Raw genomic sequence first — 16,905 nt, forward strand, 5'->3', positions numbered from 1 at the left:
ACCTGGAGATGGCAACCCTATCTCCAGGTGTTGTACAAAGATTAAAAAACAAATCTGTGCATAGAATCAAGGTCACTTAAAAGCCAATGAAGCAAGTAGCAGCAATAAATGTCATTGCTACAGTAAAAAACAATCAGTGGATACTTTGGCAGCATATATAAAAATGACTTAATAAAGAGTATATAACTTAGTTTAAGGGAAATAAACCCAACCATTTCACCAAAGACCCAAGCACACACACATAGAAAAACCATGGAGAAATAAAACTCAGCAAATAGGGTGCCTAGAATATGGCAATGGGGAGGGAGTGCCACCAATGAGGCACCACCACATAAAAGGTCCTGTCATAGCTGGGGAATGGGCTTCAGGAAACCATGGCATACTTATCAGGGTCTTCGATGCAGTTCTTTAATGTTTGGTTGATTCTTACGGGAGAAGGGAGGGCACTAAAGATGCTCTGCTACCTATATGTTTAGCACTTTAAAGGTAAATGCCAGTGTTTTGAATTTTGCTGAGAAATTGATTGGCAAACAGTGAAACACTTTCAGGGCTGGCAAGACACCTGTGTGCACAGATGCACATCAGCAGCTTTAAAATGAGGTTGCACTTACTTGTAACCATTGTTCATCGAGTGGTCTTCTGTGCAGACACACATTCCTCCCTCCTGCCCTGCTGTGAACTCTCTGTAACCTCAGTGTCTTTGGTTCTCCAGTGGCAGCATGGAGAGAACAGAAGAAGTAGTGCCCGTTCCCCCAGTCAGGTGATCTCTTTGGTGGCAAAGCACCTGAGGGAGGAGGGGTGCTCCTAGCCTATTAGAAAGCTTGGAAATCTTTCCGTGGCAAGCCTGGTCTCAGGCAGCCCCCCCCCCCCCGATGCGGGGCTGCACAGAAGCCATGAAGATGAACACTGGGTTTTGCATGATAGACTGTGAAGGCTATGGTCAGAAAGAACAGTCTATGAGACACGCCGCTCGCCAACATGCATGCACCCAAGGCACTAAATGTCTCAATTATACCATTTTCAACTCTGTTAAGATATAACTACCTCCAGCCATAGATGGGTGGGAAGTCAAATACAGAGTGTTGTAGTGCTTAGAAGGCTGAACCAGCATCAGGAGATCTGATTTCAAAAACCCGTTCTGCTATAAAGCTCTACTGCTGGGTGACCTTGGGCCAGTCACTCTCCCTCAGCCTCACCTATCTCACAGCCTTGTTCTGGGGGTATAGTGGGGAAGGAGAAAACAGGGATGCTGCCCTGACCTTGACTAATGATGTACTCTGCACTGATGGAAGGCCTCTGGGGGCTGTTGGGTGGTAAGAGACCAAGCCAAACATAAGCTTTCACTTTGATTGGAGGTAGTGTTTATGATGCTTTCACTAAGCACTGATGCAGAACCTTTCAAAGCACTCCACATACATTATCTCAACAGTCCTTCCTATGTGCCCCTGCACTCTCCAGTTTCAGAAGGGAAGTTCACATTGAGAGGGTAGAGAGGCTTCGTCAGTGAGATAGAAATCAAGGATTTCCTGTATATTCATGGGAATTGTGTTCTTAGTGCCCGCTATGGTGTATATGTGCCATTCTAGCTATGCACACCTTTTCTGCAAAGGGGTGTGTGTGTGTGCGTGTGTGAGTGTGTGAAAGAGAGAGGGGGAGGAGAGAGTGAAGCAGAGCACCAGCACCATCTGGTGGCTGAATTCAGATATATCACAGGGAAGGAAGGGTAATTGGTGCACAATTGTGAGGATCTAGCGTACACAGCTACTATGCACATTAGAGTTCTTGAATGTGGACACTGAAGTTTCTCCTACCGGCATCATCCTCATAGCTATTTGCCAATCCAGCCTTTCCTTATACAGAAATTATCTCCATGTAAAGGAGGAAATAACTTCAGGTATGTAGCAACTCCTGGGTACTGATCAGGGGAGAAGTCCTTCGTTTCCAGTGATGAATCGGACAACTGTGCAACTCTGCCTAAACTGCCACCTTCTGATTATTGCAAGAGATGCAGCTTGGTCATTATCACACCTCACATCTAAACGCATGCTTTCATGGGCAGGTATTACACCATCTGGAGTTCTCTTCTGGAACAGGGTTTGTTGTTTCCGATTCACTTTTGTACTCTTTGCAGTCTCTTTGTTGGGCCTCTGAGATAGGTTTCAGGATCCTCAAAGATAGCAGGTAATCTGAAGAAACTGTGTCCAATTTCTCACTAGCCTTATGCTGCTTTCATTCACCTCTTCCCCGCGGGGCTTCCATCAGATTTCACACTATCGGACCCAGGGCTGCAACTCGCTCTGCCTCTTTCAAGCAGCAAGCAAGATCCTCTAAAAACCAGTTTCTGTTTGCTGCACAAAAAATGTGAAGTTAGCTGCAGTTCCAGGGCAGATAATGTGAAATCTGACAGAAGCCCTGCTGAGAAGAGGAGTGTGAGAGCAGCATAAGGCTAGTGGGAAATTGGTCTGTGAGTGGGGTCAGCATTAAACTTGTTGAGGGGAGCCCATGCTTTCGGTGTATCTCATCTCAGTATGCAGAATGTCAAGACTAGGAATGGGGAGCCCTGGATTCAAATCCATGCTTGTCCATGAAACTCACTAAAGGTTTTCTGGACCATCACTGAAAGAAAAGTGGCTTTCCTAAGAGCATCTAGTGTGTTTGCGGCAGAGGTGATATTTAAACTGGGGATCTCTGGGATCACTGATAATGGCTGGAATCCTCCAGAGTGTTTCCACAGACAGAAAAATATCTGCCCACAGAACATGATTTTCTTGCCTTTCCGCTCCTGCTGCAGCTGAAAATGCTCCTGAAATGCATGTCAGGCTTCCATGGGAGCATGGAGGTGAGATTGTAGCACTCTGCAGGTAGAAGTGTTCTGGTAGATCCAAGCCAATGCTCTTAGCCATCATGAACCACCATCTCACAATGGAAGGGAGGTCCTTAATATGGATGCCAGCATAAAAGAGACACTTCTCTTTTGCAAGTTGAAAGTCTGGATGTGCCTTGACCTGGATAGCCCAGGCTAGCCTGATCTCTTCAGGAAGGGAAGCTAAGTAGAGTTAGCTCTGTCTAGTATTTGAATGGGAGACCTCCAAGGAATACTAGGGTTGTGATGCGGAGTCAGGCAATGGCAAACCATCTCTGAATGTCTCTTGCCTTGAAAACCCTATGGGGTCACCATAAGTCAGCTGTGACTTGATGGCACTTTCCACCACTGCTGCGTCTGGCTGGCTGACTGGCTGTAACTCAGAATCACAAACAGATGTGACAGCACACAAGCAGATTTCTTCTCTCATGTCTGCCTTCTGCTGTGGCCTTGGACCAAACTAGATGTTTAGAGGTCCGACCCATGGATGCCTAAGGCATTTTAGAGCTGAACACAGCAGGATCTCATTTGCATATCAGGCCACACCTTCTGACGTCACTGGAAGTGACATCACCTAAATTGCTGAGCAGACAGGTTAAGACGGATAAAAGGAAGTACTTCTTCACCCAAAGGGTGATTAACATGTGGAATTCACTGCCACAGGAGGTGGTGGCGGCCACAAGTATAGCCACCTTCAAGAGGGGTTTAGATAAAAATATGGAGCACAGGTCCATCAGTGGCTATTAGCCACAGTGTATGTGTGTATATAACATTTTTTGCCACTGTGTGACACAGAGTGTTGGACTTGATGGGCCGTTGGCCTGATCCAACATGGCTTCTCTTATGTTCTTATGTTCACCTGTTCAGTAGGTTGCTGTATATTGACACAGAACAGTACAATGCCATCAGCTGTATTTCATGGATGTGTTTTCTCACACAGCCCAATGAGAGACCTTGTCCCCCCCTCCAACACAGCCGGAGAGAGGGACAGAGCCATGTGCGGTAGAATGGGCAGTGGCAGGCCCAGCTTCTCCTGGAAGCGGACACTTGTGGGTGGCTCCAAGTCTCTCACTCTCTTTGCAAGCCTGTTGAGAGCTGGAGGCAGTAGAGAGGATGGAGCACACAGTCTGGGATCTCATGGTTGCCTAGTGCCTTTCCTATGCCGGAGACCTTTTGTGAGCTGGAGCCCTGGGCAAGCTAGCCAGAACTGCATTCCTGTTAATAAAAAAAGTCCTGCAGCCATGAAAGGAAGAAAGAAAGAAAGATGGATGTTCTAAATTGCCCCCATGTTTAATGTGAATGATTTATTCATGGTGACGGAAGTGAATTTTCTGGCCACAATATTTTAGCACCCAGCATCTACAGCCCATGGCAAACAGGGTGGCATTGCCAGCAATTTTTCCCAGCAGAGAACCAAGATCTGTTTCTCTGGCACTAGGGCCTGCTGTTTCTGCTCCCTCAGCTTGGGACAGGCGCCTCACTTGCTGGTGACTCAGAACTGCTCACTGTAACCAAAGCCTGGTGAGGCGTGCAAAGCTCTGACAAAATGGCCTGTCTGGTTTCATTCACTCTGCAGGACTCTCTGCTGAGGTTAGGCTTGGGGAGGGCACTTCTGCATGTCACCAGGAGAAGAAACAGCTGGGCCTGTCAGGTCACGGAGAATACAGCCCCTCCAGGATGCAGTGTGACAAAGGCTGGTGGCAGCCACCAGTGGGACCCAAAGAGCAGCACCAGCACTCGGGAGCTGGAAAGCCAGATGCAGGTTGCCAGCTGCTTAACCAGCAGAGCCCTGGACCAGCCTTTGGTTCTAGCCAGCACCTGCTGACAGGAGAGGGAGCCCTCTGCTGAGTCATGTTGTCTTTTCCCTAATGGGAGGCAGCTGTCAGTAACACAGTTTATTAGGAATGAAGAAGTCAATAAGATAGCCAACTGGACAGGGGAAAAAGTTCCCGTCCCTTTACTGAGCAGAACTGGGCACCTGAAATTTTTTAGGGCATGGAGGTAAAGAACACTTCCTGATAACTGCTTGCTGCCAGTGCCGAATTAAACCCTGTAGAGGCTCCTAGGCAGTCAAAATCTCAGGGTGCCCCTTGCTAATTATCTCAGAGATGGAGCGCCTGCCCTACCACCTGCGGCCCCCACTGCAGCCTGCAGGCACCTTCTCAAAATCCCCTTTGACAAAGCTGCAGGAGAGAGGCAGAGAGTGGCAAACTTGGCAACAACACTAGCAGCAGCTGCACCAGGCAAGCTGGGCAAAGAGCAGCTCAGTTGCTGGCTGTGCGTGCAGGCTGGGAGGGCTGCAAGCAGGGGAGAAACCAGGAGGGAAAGCCATCCCAGGGTCCCTAAAGGTGTGGGGGCCCATAGGCCAGTGCCTAATTGGCCTAATTGTTAATCTGGCCCTGCTTGCTGCTCATGCTACTTTTGGAGGGCCCAGTTTAAAAGTTGGAAACCCTGGTCAAGGCCAGCCCTAGGAAGTTCATAAGGACAGCATCAAGACCCTCTTATATTTTTTTATCATTTTATATTCAGAAGCAGTTGGCATATAGACATGGCTGAACATGAGCTTTGGTATCTTCTCACTAACTGGTCAAGTACGTTTTGATCCCACCCTTCCTCCAAAGAGTTCAGAATTGCCTATCTAGTACTCTGTTGTTGTTCAGTCGCACAGTCGAGTCCGACTCTTTGCGACCCCATAGACAGTCATGCCAGGCCCTCCTGTCTTCCACAATCCTCCAGTCTGCTCAAATTCGTGTTAGTTACGTCAGTAACACTGTCCAGCCACCTCATTGCTGCCCCCTTCTTCTTTTGCCTTCTGTCTTTCCCAGCATCAGGATCTTCTCCAGTGAGTGCTCCCTTCTCATTTGGTGGCCAAAGTACTCTAGTTCCCCATTTTATCCTCACAAAGCCCATGATATAAGCTGGGGGAAGATATGGGGCTTGTTACCTAGTGATAGGCTTGCTAAGAACCTAGAGGGGAAAAGGTCAGTTCCTTCAATAGAGGTTTAATAAGCTAAATAGGTGATGATAATTACCTGCCATGCAAAGCTTCAGCAGCCCATTTCCACATGTTAAATATCCAATAAAGGGACAGGACATTTTCCCCCCTTGCCTGCTGGCTGCCATAAAGTCTGTATGGCTTCAGAAACTTCTGCAGCACACATTGGTTCTATAACAGTCGGCTTAGCGTGGATGTTTCTTGCATTTTGAAACCCCTTGTGCTTAAACAGGGATACAAGTAATTTTCCTAGCCTGTTTACTGAAAGAATGAGATGGCATAAAATGGAGAATGATGTAAGCTATTTTAGGTCACCATTGGGGAGAAATCAATTTTCATGGAAGTGCTGAGATATGCTTCTTTTGTGGGCCACTTTTAGGTTTGAAGTGACATTTTCCACTTCCTCCTCTAAGCAGAAAAGGGAAAACCACTCTGGCTGAAGCAGAACCAAAGAATACAGAGGAACAATGTTAAGGTGTAATGTATAGAGGGCTGGACTGAGATCAGAGAGATCTGGGTTCAAATGCCTATTCTGCCCTGAAGTCTGAAAGTCACTTTTTCAGCCCAACTCTACAGGGCTGTTGTGAAGATAAAAGCGGCAATGGTGAACCATGTGAACTGAACCCTTTAGACCAGGGGTGTCAAACATGCAGTCTGGGGGCCAAATCAGCCCCCTGGAGGGCTCCTATTAGGCCCTTGAGTAGCTGGCTGTCATCTGCTTCCTTCTCCCTCTCTCTTACTTCCATCTGCATAACAGTTTGCTTTGCAGGGCTTCCTCAATCACACAGGAGCTCCAGAGCAAAGCCTCTATTTTCTCAATTGGCTGAGGCTCCTCCCTGGGGGAGGAAGAGCTTGTTTTTCCAGGCTTTCTCAATTGCACAGCAAAGCTGCTGAGCCAAGGCTCTCTTCCTTCTATTGGCTGAGGCTCCTCCCCCTCCTGGTCCCCTGAGGAAGGAAGGAAAGAGCCAGAGCTTCCTTTGCTCAGTTCCCTGGATCCCATGGGAGAAATACAAAAGAAAGCACTTTTAAGACCAATAAGTGCTAATGTTTTAAGCATGTTTTTAAATATATATATGTGTGTGTGTGTGTGTGTGTTTGTCTGTATCCTTTATATCTCTGCTACCTGATTTTAAATAGGCACACAAATGGCCCAACCCCAACCCATCATGGCTCTGCCCAACAAGGTCTCATTTATGTCAGATCTGTCCCTAACAAATGAGTTCGAAACCCCTGCTTTAGAGGAAGGGCAGGATAAAAATGACCTGGATTCAGTATCAGCTGGATGGAAACCAAGGATTCGTTTCCAGAGGGGCAGCCTGTTATCTAGTTGCAGAAAAATAAATAAATGGGAGACTCGTGCCACTTCCAAAACTAACAACTCTTCCACCACAAGCTTTCACGAGCGAGGGCCCACCTGCTCGAAGGGAAGGGGGAGGGATAGTGGCTCAGTGGTAGAGCATCTACTTGGTAAGCAGGTGGTCCCAGGTCCAATCCCCGGCATCTCCAACTAAAAGGCAAATAGGCATGAAAAACCTCAGCTAGAGACCCTGGAGAGCCGCTGCCAGTCTGAGTAGACAATACTGACGTCGATGGACCCAGGGTCTGATTCAGTATAAGGCAGCTTCATATGTTCATAAGAATGCAATGAGGGGTTCCTCGCTCTGCAGACTTTTTATGCTTGAAGTATAGGGGAAAACTTTTTGTTGGCTGTAACGCTCATGAAGTTTTATGAGGGGAAAACCCGTGTATATGGCTGTTGTGAGTATGACACAAGTAACTTCAGCCTTCAGCTTCTCTGTCCAACTGACTGGGGCGCGAAGCAAACCCAACCACCTCTGCCCTGGAAGCCCAGCCATTGGTCCTAGCCCAGCAATCCCCGCCCCACTATCCAAAGACCCGGAGGTTCCAGCTTCCCGTCCCAACAACATTGCCCCGCCCATGACACTCCCCCTTCCCGGGACTTTAGCCCCGCCCCCTTTTGCAGACGGGGTCCTTTTTTTCTATGCGAGGGGAGGGGGAGGAGTGGGTTTGTTTGGCGCTCTGCCTTCAGGCCAATGGGATAGACGCCCCGGGCGGGCCCTGTCGCTTCGTGATGACGGCATCCCTCTCTTTTTCCGGAAGCGGAAGGAGGTTGAGATGGGGAAGGCGCCGCTGGGGCGACGAGTCTGGGGCTGTCGCCCGTGATTGTGGGGCGGGGATGGCAGGTGCCCGGGGCGGCCCCTCCCTCCTCCAGGGTGGCGGGGCTTGGGAGCGAGCCTTGGCGGAGTTGCTGCTGGAGTTTTCGAGGGCGCAATACCGGGCCCGGGATGGAGGTGGGGGAAGCAGTGCCGGCCCCGCAGCAGGAGGAGGGGGCGGTGGCAGCGGCGGCGGAGCCGGGAGCAACACGAAGGTGAGTCGGAGGGAGGAGTGGAGGAGGAACCCCCCCCCCCCACTTGCTCTGGTGAGTTTCGGCCCACCGTACAGAGAGGTGGGTTTCAGGTCTCGCCACCAATTCACTTCTTGGGCTGCCACTAGCTTTGGGGCAGAGTTCATGCTACGTTAGACAGCTGCGGGACAGACTGAAATCAACAGGTGCAGCTTTTGCAGTGGTCTCTGATTTGCGGACACTTGCACTGGAATTACGTTAGTTTTTAAGGTGTAACTGCCTTCCTGTTTTTGGGGGGGGGGGTTGCCTTCCTGTACAGCTGTCCTTCTGGTAGTACATAACGTTTGTTGGCATATGGCAATGGCACAGTGCATCATTTATGTTTTTTTTCCTTGTGCGAAGTCAATTGGTAGCCTTTACTTTTTGCCTTCTCTGCTATAAAACTTCTCCTTCATAGTTCTCCATGTTTGTCCATAGATAAGCACAGGGCTTGAATTCAGCAGGAGCTCAGAGGAGCACAGCTCCTGAACCTCCAGCCAGGGTCTGCATGCAGTGGGGAGTTTTCTCCCTACTACACACAGATTCCGGGGCATATGCAAATAAAATATGTTACTGAGTTCCTGCACCTTTTTTTCCTACAAAATGAACCCTGGATAAGTACGTGCATGTTTCTCATTGTGTATGTTTAATGAGAAGCTCTAACAAATATCCAGTTATTGTAACATGTATCCAGGAAGAATTAGACCAAATTTTTTACAAAATAAGTCCACAGTTCCTAGTAGTGAATGTCAAGTATATACTGCCAGGTGTGCCTTATGCTCCTTGTTTAATGCTTCGCTGTCAATTAAGAACTTAAAGTGAAAGATGACATGACACTGTTTTGTAGTGATTAGTGTGTGTGATTCATTTCTCTCATATGGTTACAGTTATTGCTGTAGTTAATGTGCATGCTTCAGGTGTGTTGACTGTAACTGGGGGCGGTTTATTGTGTCTGGATATGTTTAGCTGTTGCACCCATCCTACGGATTTAAGCTGTGTTAGCTCACTGTTGATGTTTGCTTGAATGCCTTTTATTTATTTTAGAGAAACAGTAAGGGTAGGGAAAAGAAAATGGAAAAAATGGGTTATACAACACCATTATATTTGTTGAAGGCAGTCATGTACTGCATAATGCATAGGATAGAACTTTCCCTTTCATCATCTTCATTATAGTTTTAAGGAGTTAACTATAGAATACAATAATTCTTATTTCTGTTGAGGTGTAGTTGTATCCATCATTTGTTTCATCATGACAAATCTATTTTGACTATATTGGTTTCATAGTTGCTATGTTTCAGCATAACATTGTTGCTACTTCTACTTATTCATTAGAACTTTCAATTGGTAAGTATTATATCAGTGTAAAATAAAATATATCTCATATAGAAAACCCATTCATTTTCAGGATATGTTTGGAACAGATTTTAATTCTACTTCATCACCATATGTTAGTATATGATATTTTCTCACTTTAAGTTTGTCTCCTGCTAGCATAATACACATAATAGACAATCCATCTTTCCTCAGATTTTGTAATAGACCTGTTTCTCTAATAGCTTCTTAATGTTGCCATTATTAATACATTCAACAAGTTTATATTCTCATTTTTCTAAATGTGGACAGGCATCTAGTCTCCATTTTGCTGCATAAATCATTCTAGACACTGTCACCATATAGCTGAATAGCTCTTCTAAAATTCTGGGTAATTCGTTAGGCAGGACACCTAATAACATGCTCTTGGCTTCCACTGGGAATTTAAACGTTGATATATTCTGCATGTTTGGTGTATTTCTTTCCAATATCTTTTTGCTATTTTACAAGTCCACCACATCTAAAAGAAGGTTCCATCTATTTCTTGCTTGGGTGTCTTAAGGCAGTAGTGTTCTTTCAAGCCTGTTTTCTTTTTACATTTTGCTTTTTATGCTATGTAATCAAGCTTGCTTGTTATCAGCCCTGCACTGTTCCTCCCTGGCTGTTCCTCCCAATCTAGACAAAAGTGGTGACCGGGAAGGCTTTTGCTGTCAGCTGCGCTTCATTTTTATCATAATTAAGTAACTTCTCAGAACTTATTTTCTGACTATTTAAATGTTATGTTTTCTTCTTTTTACTTCATAGTACCTATTTAAATCTTCCCTATTTCATTTTGTGCAGCTTCTTGCCATAAACATGAAACAGTAATGCTGGATGCTAGTTTCAGCTTGTTAGGGCCATTGTTTTAGTTAGCCCACCTGTTAAAAATACACCCACTAATGAAGACCTGCTTTATAGGTAGGTGGAGATGAATAAAATGGTGACTGCAGTGTTTTTTGTACAGTCAGTGTTACAGAAATGTTACGTTTTAACATGACACATCCATTGCCATATTTAGATTATCTGACTATAGCCCTGAAGAACTTAATGATATCCTGGCAATAAGTATTGTCGGTTATGTGTTTGCAATGTTCAAAGGTTGCCAGATAACCCTGTATTATGAATGCAAACCCCCTCCCCCCTGGTAACATGATGTAGTGCCGCCACACCTTGCAGAATATACATTACAGAATATACACCTATATATATATATATATATATATATATATATATATATATATATATATATATATATATATATATAGCCGCATGTTGCTGTGCTCTTTGACTTGTGCAGGTGGAGCGTATTGAAAAATGCTGCCTTGAGTTGTTCAGCAAGGACTATTGCTACAGCCTGATCCAGAATGTGAATGGTGAAATCTGCAGCCACTACCCCCGGCAGATCATCTTCTTGGAATATGAGAGCACTGATCAAGAGAGGCATGTGTAAGTTTTGACTGTGTCTATTCTGAATCATACTGCGAAGAGCATAAGCCTTTCTTTTGAAGGAGGCACTACCAGCAAATCACAAACCATACCCCTTGGGTATGGCACATAACTTTTTACTGTGCACTTGTGGCAAGAAGTGCTAGTGATCATTTGGTTACTGTAACATGTGCCCCAACTGGACCAGTCTTGCAAAATCAGCTCATTTTGTGGTTTATTTAAGGCATTTACTAGATAGCTTTTGCTTCCACATACTTGTTTCCAACACACCAGTAGTTTGAAAAAGAGCACTCTTCCAGTTCATAAAAGCTTCCTTGTCCTGATCACTGGGATAAGATTCTTGCTTGTATTGTGATTAGTCACTTAATTACCTGCATTAGACCCAAGCCCATTTGCAACATATGATGGAATATGTGCTGTTTCCTGCATGAAACAGAACCCACGAAACATATGCTGAGTCATATCCTTGGTGTATCAAAGTCAATACAGTTTATTCTTGCAGCAGTTTTCCAGGGTCTGGGACAGAGGTCTTTCACATCACCTAGTACTTCTTATTTGGAGGTGATGAGGATTGAACCTGGGACCTTTGCATGTCCAAGTAGATGCTCTATGACTGAGCCACAGCCCCTCTCCAAGCAATGGGGAAAGTAATAGTTGCATAGAAAACCAGTCATATGAAGGAGCTCTGGAGGTGGTTATGTCAAAGAGTAGAGTGAACCTGATTTTCTTTTGGGTGTTCTGGATAATGCTGCTGCGTTTTCCATCTCTGCAGGGTTTGCATCATTTGTTACTGAACTCCTGTATGGAAGTAACTTCCACTAGAGAATTGGGCCACATATGCAATAATGCTTGATGATCATGCTCTTTATAATTTCATGCTTATTTTTATATATCAGTGTGACTTTATTGAAACCACACACCATTTTTGTTTGCAATGTTACCTAACTGCACCTACCCTGTTAACAGTCTCCACAGTAGATGTACCTGCATGCCTGGTCTTTACATCCATAAAATGTTACCATTAAGTTTGTTGCAGATGTTCCTGACTGGAAGTGTAAAATGAAACAGCAGGCTGCTTTACTGACTTCATGACTGAGTGAGAATTTGAGTTGAAGTCTTTTAAAATCCTACTCCAGTGCTTGGTCTCTGCATTATGTTTCCCTTGGGGAGTATGTGCAACATTCCTTCTGCCTTCCATGTGTTCCTGTACACCATTAATAGTTTCCTTCTGCTTTCCACATGTATTTGGACTGAATACAAGCTGAATGCTGCTGTTCTCCTTTTTGTGTCTGTGTATTCAGCATTATTCATGCGCCTGCTTTTGGAATGCAGCAGCACTTAGCCTGTGTTTCGTTTTCCTGTGTCCATAAGTTGCAGAGTGTCCCCTGTGGAGTGTTTAGATTCCTCAGCAGCTTTCCTCAGTTAATTTTCCTCATTTAAATATTCAGCTTCTGGAAGAACAGACGATAGTAACGTTAAAACGTAAAGCTGGGCAGTTAAGTACTGCCGGGAGGTCAGATGCCTTTCCTGAGATTAAACTGTGGAATTTGACCAGGAATGTGGAATCTGACTGTTTTGTAGAAGTGTCAATAGTCTGTGGGTTGGGTTTTTTTAAGTTTCTTGACTATGTTTGCACAGGGAACCTGGAGAAGGTGTTAGATAGTTCTACAATGGTGGAATTAGAAAAGGGATTCAGTGACTCAATTTATCTGGAAACTGGCAACTGGTGGTGCCTTGGCTGAGGTGCGCTCTGGGTCCCCCCCATCTGCCAAGCTCTTTCTATGTATTTCTTGAAATATTTCAGAAGGAAAACATAGAATGACTTAAATCAAGGGCAATATTTGGAACTCCAAGAGAAAAAGACAACTGGAATAACCGATATGTTTCTTAAACAGTTAATCCAAACACTAAAACATCTTTGTAGCTATCTAGAGCACTTAAGACTAGCTGGAATGGTATTCCCCCCCCCCTTTTTTTTTTTTGGTATTGTCACTTTCCTCACCTTTCTCCAGCAGAGAAAGAAGCTCCTTCAACCTAAGGCAGGGAAATACCTTTAAGTGGGTGGCTGTTGGCTGGATGGTTTGTCCCTAGGGTTATTCTTAAGGCTTGCTGCTGTCCTGTATTTCTCTTCCTCTTTTTTGTGAGCTGCCTGCTTCTCTGTTTGTGAAATGTTGGAGATTTCTGTGTGAGGCTGTAGTTAAAAACAATTATGGGATCACAGTTAAGATACACTATAAGAAATACAAAATAAAACTGTGATATAAGGGCTCCCATACTTATGAATTTCACAATAATAGACAAAGAAACAATTTTCAACGGAGCTTATTGTTGATTAGTCATACAGCATGTAATTAACTAATAATAATAGACGTGTTTCGTGTTGCCACTTCTTCAGTATTATTGTTTTCTTGTTTAGCTGTATGTCATGAAAGAATAAGCCAGTATCTTTTTTTAGAACTTGCGCAAAGCCTTCCATTTCATTGCTTGCCAAAACACTCTCCATGAAGAAACCACCTTAAAAATACAGATAACAATGCTTTGATAAAATTTGTTATTACACTAATATGGTGCATTTAGAAGACCCTGGGATGAATTCAAAACTTTATCCCAAATTATTCACTTCATTATTATAGGGAACATATACTCATAGGACTCACCCATTGTTGCAGTTTACTTTTTACATTTCTATATGGAGCTGCCAATCATTTTTCTTTTATCTGGAATAAAGCCATCAATTCTAAAGTTGGCATGGTGCTCTCAAAATGTAGGCAATGCAGCAATGAGACCTCATGTTGAAAATTGCTTTCATTGTGAAATTCATAAGTAAAAGTATGGTAGCCCTTATATCACAGTTTTATTTTGTATTGCAGGACCAGATCTACATTGTTTTTTGAGGGAGGGCAAAATTCAAAAATGGCTCCCCCTTATGGACCCATAGAATAGAATGGACACCATACCCAATTTGGCACCCCCCTCTCCGGTGGCGCCCCCCACTGTCCCGCTCAGATCCAGCCCTGATTTCTTGTAGTGAGGCTGAAGTTAGGCAGGTCCTTCTTGATAGGGGGCCAAGTTCCAGGGCTGGGGGCGGGGGGGCATTTGAGGCAAGCAGCACCCTTTCCCCACCAGCCCAGGGGAGACTAAAATGCTCCTGAACACTGCACCTTGGCAACCCACATTGGTTTGGGGGGAGAAACTACCCCATCATCCCATTGTCAGGGAGTTCAGAAAGAGTCGATGCTCATGTTTCCCTCTGCACGTTTTCACTGTTTGTATGGGCATGGGGCAGGAAACAGCCAGACTTAGCCTATGTTGTTCCTCTTAGTGCCACTGTGGGATTACTGCTCTAGTACCCCCCCCCCATCTTTACAACCCTTAGCTGTGGGCTGGGTTCTCTGCACGTCCACCCAGAGAATGGATGACTGGAAGTATCTGAGGACCTTTCAGAAGGCCACGTGCTTAGGAGGAAGGGAGAGCAGCGTTGGGAAGGTTAGAGACACAAACTGTTATGCCTGAATTTTATAGTCCCGCACCCCCCTGCCTTGTTTGGAAAATTTCTGCTGCCCATATGCATGTCTTTTTATGAAGCAGGGAAAAGGGGAAAACGAAGGGAACCTAATGTGTAGTAAATGTGGCAAATGCACTTCAGCCTAGTTGGCAACCAGTTTTTTATAGGGGCTCTTTTTTAGAATTAAGGCAAGGGGTTGAGTAATGTTGGCACAGCCAGTGGACCTGCTCTTAAGAAACTGGCTGAGGGTCATCAGCTCCCTCTTCCTTCAGTGTGAATAGCATTGGAAGCTGAGGCAGAGATCTCTCCCCCCCCCCCCCCCACATGCTTTATCTGGCACTTTGCAGTTCACTGAGTATAGTCACACTTCCACAGTATTCTAATGTATTTCTTTTTTAGAATAGTGTATCAGAATAGTTTTTTGTATTGACATACTCAAAATAGGGATATTGATTGTTTACCTCATTACATATATTTAACCCATTTTTCACTATATTTTATTTTTTAATTTCTATTTATTTATTTCTATTTTAATTTTATTTATTATTTTATTTTATTTCTATTTTTATTTTCTATGGCAAACTAGAATGATGCTCACTAGTTAAATAGTAAATTAGGTGGACAAGAACATCACTGTCCAATGTATTTCTCTTTTAGCTGTATTGACATACTCAAACAGGGATATTGGTTGTTTATCCCATTACATATACTGAACCCATCTCCCACTATATTTTAATGTATTTTTCTCCTGATAGCAAACTATATGTATGTTGCATGTTAAAAGGTAAATTAGTTGGATGGCAAAACTTCTGAGATATAAGAAGGAAGGAAGGCCAAAAGGAAGGCATTTCTAACAATAGAGTCATTAACAGACATTCTCACATTTTGACATATTACTGTTTTATTGCTTTCGCATGCTCATGCTACTCAGATCAAAGGTTTGCTCAATTTGTTAATTTTACTATTCTGTCATTGGATCTTAAATTTGTACCATTTTTGCATTCTGAGCCACTGCCTACCAGCTTAGCTCTGCTCACTGTACTGGATTCCTCATTTGATGAAGTGTGCTTAGAGCACATGAAAGCTTATGTTCTGAATAAAACTAAGTTGGCCTTAAAGGTGCAGCTTGTCTCTTATTTTGTTTTACTGTCTGCTGTTAGCGCTGAGAGAAGGTGTAGTGGCTTTTGGAATCCTTTGTATCAGAAACTGGATGGTGAAACAAGAGCAGTGGGCTTTGCTGGGCCCAGACTAGATTCTCGGTTCATCAGTCATCTGACCTATAGTTGATCAGCAGAGTTACACACCTTTAGAAAACAAACTCCCCCACATTCCCACAATAGGGCCAAGAGGCTTTCAGATGTGCTTCATATTCTCCATCCCTTGTGTTTTGGCCTGTTACCTTCAGGTTTGCTTTAACTCCTCCTCAGAAGAGGAGTCGACACTTGCTATGCTTTTAGCATAGCTTCCCCCTCTTGTGGCAAGGACTGGTACTACCGCAGCGACCTACCAAGATAAGGTAATTTCTTATTAGACTGAATTTCTGTTCAGTTAGGTGAACTGTACAGAGTAATAGAATATTCTATGGGAAAGTACCTTAGCTGGCAGTACTTGCTGTTGCTCACTGGAAGCCTTGTACTTCATGCATTTTTAAACAGCAGGGGTCAGGGTTGCCATGGCAACTTCTGGGCTCTCAGAGGCTTTTAAAGTGTTGGGCAAGTTTAATGGAGTTGGCTTAAAACCATTGTGTTTTGGGTGCCTGTTCTCCGTAGGGTCACGAGCTATCCTGGCATAGAGAACCTCTCTGTATCTGGGGACAGACACAGTGTGAGAAGACGGGAGACACCTGGCACCTTAGTGTGAGAAGATGGGCGGCATCTGGCATCTCTAGGCTCTGGCTGGGCAGGTGGGATGTTTTCTTGCTTGTCCCTGAGGAAGGTGTGCTTAGGAAAAAGCGATAATGCTACAGCTGCATCATGTGAAATGTTCCATGCTTTGATAACCTTTTAATAACGCAACATTGCCCTCCATGGGCTTACAAGGCTCTGTGCTTCTAATTAAGTCATAGAACTGTGTGCTGGGAGCAGAGTAGCCCCCCAGTATAGCCTCCCCCCTCCCGTAATTCATCTTCCAGTGTTGGATACAAAATCACACTTGCAGCCCCTTGGCTCCTTATCCCAGGGTTGATCAGACCCTCGGGAGGGACTCGGAGCCTTTGGGTTCTGGATACAGCAATGAACAGATGGAGAGTCCCAAGCAGGGATCGTTAAATAAAGTAAAGCTTTGTCGGAAATGCTTATGCATCCTAAGCTACTGTGAGTCATCTGCACAAGGTTGGCCAAACC

The 16,905-nt window shown here is 44.7% G+C and overlaps 1 protein-coding gene across 2 annotated transcripts in view; it reads left to right on the forward strand.

Annotated features, from left to right (window-relative positions):
• Positions 1–7,887: 7,887 nt before the first annotated feature.
• The window catches only part of MTMR14 (myotubularin related protein 14), a 92,647-nt gene continuing 83,629 nt past the window's right edge, over positions 7,888–16,905 (forward strand). For both annotated transcript variants that reach the window (XM_060239339.1, XM_060239340.1), the window contains exons 1-2: positions 7,888–8,247; positions 10,910–11,058. In XM_060239339.1, the coding sequence (XP_060095322.1) occupies positions 7,951–8,247; positions 10,910–11,058 (446 nt within the window). In that variant the 5' untranslated portion in view covers positions 7,888–7,950. The remainder of the gene's footprint in view (positions 8,248–10,909; positions 11,059–16,905) is intronic.

The sequence above is a fragment of the Heteronotia binoei genome, chromosome 5, assembly GCF_032191835.1.
Source record: "Heteronotia binoei isolate CCM8104 ecotype False Entrance Well chromosome 5, APGP_CSIRO_Hbin_v1, whole genome shotgun sequence".
In the NCBI taxonomy this organism is placed as follows: Eukaryota; Metazoa; Chordata; class Lepidosauria; order Squamata; family Gekkonidae; genus Heteronotia; species Heteronotia binoei.